Genomic DNA, 6,167 nt, shown 5'->3' with positions numbered 1-6,167 from the left:
GCCCATAATAACAACCAATATTGTTTTTTTAAAATCGGTTTTTTTAGCTTAGAAAATCAATTTTCTTGAACATATTATAAATCGGTTTTTTTAACTATAACATTAACTAGTGAAGGTTCCCCTGCTTTGCTGGGGTTGGAACCATTTGGTTGATTCTAAACGAATGACATTCTATGTTTTGCATTAGTAAATAAGAACACACTTTGACCAAAATGCCTTTGGTGCTGCCCTAGTTCACATATTGTTGTTTAGGGTGGCCGTGTTTGTTGTTTCATTGTTGTAAATACGTATAAAATTTTGTCAAAACAAATGGTTCCATCTCTTTTCCATTTCCATTCAAGAGTTTTTATGTGTTTCCATGCTCCTTTTAGATCCCGAAAAATGTACAAATTCCTTTTCTTAGGAACACATACATAGACGTTATGTAGCAATATTATAAGCACCGGATGGATATATTCTTCCAAATTAGTTGGATGATCACCAATACTTTTATATTTACCAGTCGTTTGTACATGTGGTTCTACCGATGACTACTTTCTGAACGTAAGGTCTCCATTTCCTATGATGAAGTGGTAAAAAAAATTAACATAAATACATATACTTGAGAAAGGTGAAGGAAAGAAACCATCGGTTCATTTTTTGTGATGTATGTTTCGTTTGAGCAATTTATCGAACACTTGGTGTACGTCGTCAAATAACTACAAATTTACAAACTTAGACAGATGTTCTTACCTTCTTATCTGTGTTATGTGGTGATTACTGTTGTTTGTAGTCCCCCACTAATCAACTCATTTGCAAGAATATGTCCTTCATACATTTTTAAAAAATAAGATGAAAGTAGTTTACACCTTTTTTAGAGTTTGAATTGAAGAAGAATAAAATGGGGTCAAAATAGTCATTTTACTTTGGAGCTAAGGTGTAATGGAACTACGCTTTACGGACCAACCATGCAAAAAATGTAACATCTAGACTGAAGACATAACTTTTGAAAGATCATAGGGAGGAAAACCGAGAAAATCAGTTAAACTTAAGGACAAAAAATGTAACTTTTTCTTTACTTTAAAAAAGAAAGTACCACAGACCTTGGAGCACCTCTTCTACAAAAACATTGCGCAAATTTCCTTTCACATACAGGACCATCACTTATAAAGGTTCTTAGTATCTTCTCATCCTGCAACATTGACAAATCAAATCAAATATATAAGTATGTGAGCTGATTTTTTTTGTTTTAAAAAGCTTTTCAATACTAAATGTTAAAGCTCCGTCCAATGATTACATTTTATGATATTTTCCCATCATAATACATGAGCATTTGGTTGGAAATTATGAAAAAAAATAAAGCTATGTACTTACCATCACTTAAACAGATTTGGTGGCTTTGTGGTTTCTAGAGATTAACATAGATTGTGTCCACCTTATTCAATCCATATCAGAGAAGCATGAACCTAAAGAGTTAGATTGATAAAGGAAGGTAGCATCTGTGTCCAAATCAACAAAGCCTTCAATAAACCTCAACTTATTTATGAAAATAGGGGACTTCACCTAAAATTATTTTTAATTCTCTTTAACTCAACCTTTACGAAACAATGCGTACCTGAGAAACCCAAAAAAAAATGAAACTGAGCAATCTAAGCATGATAAATATACAATTTGATTGATTTTACCTTGTAGAAGATGAAGAGCAAACTGCAAACCTTATGTTACAAAAACAAAACCAAATATAAATAAGGTTATCAGCCGTTTTGTTGATCTAAGAAGGGTTGATTTCCTTGACGATTTAAATCAAACACTTGGTGTGCAACATAGAAAAAATCATGGTTTCATTTTCCTGAGTGTTTCCGTGCCTACCATTCATAACCCCATTCGAATCCTAAACCTTTGCCTTAGCTCCCGTAATTGGACAACAACAGTAAAACGATGAACATCTTCATTTTAGTCGTACAAATCACATGAAGATAATCAATTACTGTATACAGCAACCTTGCCTGGAAAACCTGAGGATTGTTCGATGATAGAGTTCGTGGAGGCCGACTTGAAAGAAATCAACAAAAATGGCCTTGAATTCTCGTCATGGCGGTGACTCAGATCGGGCGGACATGGGAAAAGGTTCGAGATCTTCTGAATTAACGTTGGGCGGTGAGGGATCTGAGGCGGTAGAAGGATTAAACTAACCTTGGCTATTGAGGTTGCTTTCGTCTTCGATTTGTTGGTAAAGCAGAAACGGATTTATAAGGCTATTGTTGATCCAAATGAAAATAGATGGAAGATGAAATAGGCGGTGGAAGGATCGGGAAGTGAGAAGAATGTAGATGGTGGATGATAGAATGGGAGGCGGTGTTAGTCGGAAGAGAGAAGAGGAAGCGGCAGACAGCAATCCAATCCTAATTGGCTTAAACAATCGGTGTCATAGGAAGGAGTCGGTAGTATCAGACATATAAAACCTGTACATAACACGTGGCTAACTCAAAATATTTAATGAAAAAAAATCTAACCAATCAAATACAAGAACTGTTCCCAAAGGAACATAAAATTAATATGTATATACATCGATATTTCAGTATAAATTGATTTTCTTATCATCCACTTTAATCAGTCTTCACCGTTACATCTTGATTTTGTTTTTTTCAATCCACGTTAAATCAATTTTCTTACGGTTGTTTATCAGCTCTATAATCCTTTTTGGTAAGTTTTTTTTTTTACCAACTCATTTAATCGATTTTTTATCAACGTTTTTTTAACCCTCATAAATCAATCTATTACAATGCTTATAAATTGATTTTCCCGTCATAAATCAATCTATTACAACGCTTATAAATTGATTTTCCCGTCTTCATAATTTTCCTAAAGCCATATACCTTATATGCATATTGATTTTCCCTTGGCCTTATTAACAACTAGGGTTGTAAAGAAACCGAACGAACATAAATTAACCTTGTTTATATTCGTTCGTTTAAGTTTAACCGAACAAATGAACAAACATAATGAACAAATGTACAAATGAACACAAATGCATAAAAAAAATGAATTTTCTTGTTCGTGTTTGTTCGTTTACAATTACTTTGTTCATGTCTGGCTATGCTCGTTAATTAAGATATTAAATAAACATAATGAACGAACATATCAAACGTAAATAAATGGATGTAAATGAATATAATTGAACATAAAAGAACGAACATTAAAAAAACCCTAAATGAACATAAATTAAGATAAATAAAGATAAACGACCATTAAACAAAGAATGATACATGAATACATGTATTATCGCAAATCATACATAAATGAAGATAAACGATCAATGTTCATCTTCGTTCGTTTAAGTAAAAGAACAAACAATCTTGTTCATGTTAGTTCTTTTATCATATAAACGAACTTCCTTCCGAACGGATTACGAGCGGTTCGTTTCTTATGGCTCAAGTTGCTTATAATGATGCATTTGATTATTTTGGAGGAGATAGATGTTGGGAATCATCCGCAGTCAACGGAAATTTATTGTGGATTGAACTCTTTTGTAGTACCAAGTTATTGTCCTTTTTGTTGTTGACTTTCAAAGGTTTTCGACTTGGGGAGTGTTGGGATCCCGACATCCTAGAACTCGTTCTTTGAAAAATATTTGAAGATCGACCTATTCAAGGATTTAATTTATAATGTAAGGTATTTGTTGGAACTTTGACCACAAAATTACAATGTGAGACTTATCCCACATTGGTGGAAGAGAAAACCTTCTCCCACCTTATATGTCTAGTCTCACTCATTTAATTAAATGAGTCAAGTAATGGGTTAAGCATATTAGGCTTGGGTTGTGGTGTTGGATTAGCCTAATTGGACTCAAAATAGGCTAATATCAAGAGAATATTTAATGGTCAAAAGATGGGCCTTGGGGCTCTTGGGGTCTTCCTGATTAATTAAATAATTTTTAATTACGAAATTAATTTTTATTCTTTATTTTTTATTAAATTCGTAATTACTGAATGACAGGTTTTGACAGTTATTTTCGGTTTTGACAGTTTCCAACTGTCATAACTAATACCTATAAATATTTGTTTCATTCATCTGTGACGGGTTACAGAAATCATTTTCACACCACAAAATTCTCTTTCAAATTCGTTCTTCCAAAAGATGAAGCGAACATAGAAATTTCGTCAGAACTAATTATTTTCGGTTTTGACAGTTTCTAACTGTCATAACTAATACCTATAAATACCTGTTTCATTCATCTGTGAGGGGTTACAGAAATCATTTTCACACCAAAAAATTATCTTTCAAATTCGTTCTTCCAAAAGATGAAGGGAACATTGAAAATTTCGTCAGATTCAAGATCACTTCTTGGATTGATTGTTGTATCCTCTTGATAGATCTCTACCAGGGAAATTTCCGTCTTAGGACACTGCAAAGCAGGCCTCAATCTGTGCAATTTCCTGATGATATCTCTAGTGTAATCTTAATACAAGTATGTTTTCTGTATATTGATTCTTATATTTTAGATATATTTGAATTTGGTTTGTTTTATTTTAATTAGAATTGTTGATTGTATACTTCTGTCATAACAATCTAAGACAGAAAACAAAGAGTGAAGAATGGATCAAAATTCCATCATCAAAACACATGTGGAAAAGCCTGAGAAATTCAAAGGCTCAGATTTCCGGAGAAGGCAACAGAAGATGTTGTTTTATCTAACAACTCTTCATGTTTCCAATATTCTCACTGATGATTCTCCCTCTCCTCCTACTGGTGTAACCACTGCAGAAGGAACAACACCACCCACTGCAACCAATTGGCAGAACATCAAAGGGCTATGGAAACTTGGAACACAAATGAATATAATTGCAGAAATTATATTCTAAATGCCCTGGATGATTCCCTCTATGATATCTACTCTACCATCACTACTGCAAGAGAGATATGGGAATCACTGGAAAAGAAATACAAAATAGAAGTGGCATGTTCCAAGAAATTCGTGATTGGAAAATTCATGAATTTCAAGATGGTGGATACCAAATCTGTCCTCAAACAAGTGGAGGAAATTCAAGTCATTGCACATGATCTTGAAGTTGAAGGTATGGGTATAAACTCTAACTTTCTTGTTGGTTCAATCATTGAAAAACTTCCTCCTTCTTCGAAGAATTTCAAACTATATCTTAAACACTTAACTGATGACATGAGTTTTGAGCAACTTGTGTTGAGAATTCGTGTGGAAGAAGATAACAGATTGAATGAGAAGGCAGATGCAAATTCCTTGGAACCAAGTGCAAACTTTGTTGGAGAAGCAAGTAGTTCAAGGACAAAGCACAACAACAAGAAAGGGAAGCAAGGCTCCAAAAACTCTTCCAAAGATGGCAAAAACCATGGCCCAAACAAAAAGAATTTCAAGAAGAATTCTGGTCCATGCTATATTTGTGGCAAAATTGGACACAAGGCCAAAGATTGCAGATTCAGGAGGGGTCAAGGAGGAAATAATGGAGGAAACAATTGAGGGAACAATGGAAACAATGGTGGCAATTCTGGTGGAGGAAATTCTGGTCAAGCCAACATGGTTGAATCACCAAATCAATTTGTTGCTGTGATTCAAACCAACATGGTTAGCAATTGTGTGGATTGGTGGATTGATACTGGAGCCACAAGGCACATTTGCAACTCCCGAACCATGTTTTCTACATACTAGAAAGTCTCGGATTCTGAACCAATGTTTATTGGGAATGACTCTACTGCAAAAGTTAAAGGAAAGGGAAAAGTGAAACTACAACTGACTTCTGAAAAAGAACTTGTTTTATGTGATGTCTTGCATGTTCCTGAAATTACTAGGAATTTGATTTCTGGTCCTATTCTTAGTAACAAGGGATTCAAACTTGTATTTGAGTCTGATAAGTTTGTTCTCACCAAGGGTGGGGTGTATGTTGGAAAGGGATACCTTAGTAAGGGTCTCTTCAAAGTCAGTGTCTTACCTTTGTACTATGGTGTTGAAACACCAAACAATGATGTAACCAATATTAATGCTAATGCAATAATGGGCACTACTAGCCCCTCTTCTATGTATATTCATGATCCTTCAATTTTGTGGCATTCTCGTTTGGGACATGTCAATTTTCGCTCTATTCAAAGAATGGCAAAACTTGGCATGTTACCAAAATGCTCATTAGATAAAAACATAAAATGTGAGGTTTGTGTAGAAT

At 34.2% G+C, this 6,167-nt stretch overlaps 1 protein-coding gene and 1 long non-coding RNA gene across 2 annotated transcripts; one reads left to right on the top strand and one right to left on the bottom strand.

Annotated features, from left to right (window-relative positions):
- Positions 1–998: 998 nt before the first annotated feature.
- LOC145058605 (uncharacterized) lies at positions 999–1,674 on the bottom strand. Its single transcript, XR_013686438.1, has 2 exons — positions 1,354–1,674; positions 999–1,171 (listed from the first exon to the last, which is right to left on the bottom strand). It is a non-coding gene; the product is annotated as an uncharacterized LOC145058605 (long non-coding RNA).
- A 3,118-nt stretch (positions 1,675–4,792) lies between these two features.
- LOC145059876 (uncharacterized) lies at positions 4,793–5,470 on the top strand. Its single transcript, XM_079007644.1, has one exon. The coding sequence runs from the start codon at positions 4,793–4,795 to the stop codon at positions 5,468–5,470; it is 678 nt and encodes a 225-aa protein (XP_078863770.1).
- The last annotated feature ends 697 nt before the right edge of the window (positions 5,471–6,167 follow it).

The sequence above is a fragment of the Lactuca serriola genome, chromosome 6, assembly GCF_051521515.1.
Source record: "Lactuca serriola cultivar US96UC23 chromosome 6, Lser_US96UC23_V15, whole genome shotgun sequence".
NCBI classification, from domain to species: Eukaryota; Viridiplantae; Streptophyta; class Magnoliopsida; order Asterales; family Asteraceae; genus Lactuca; species Lactuca serriola.
This window is presented reverse-complemented; position numbering and strand designations above follow the sequence as displayed.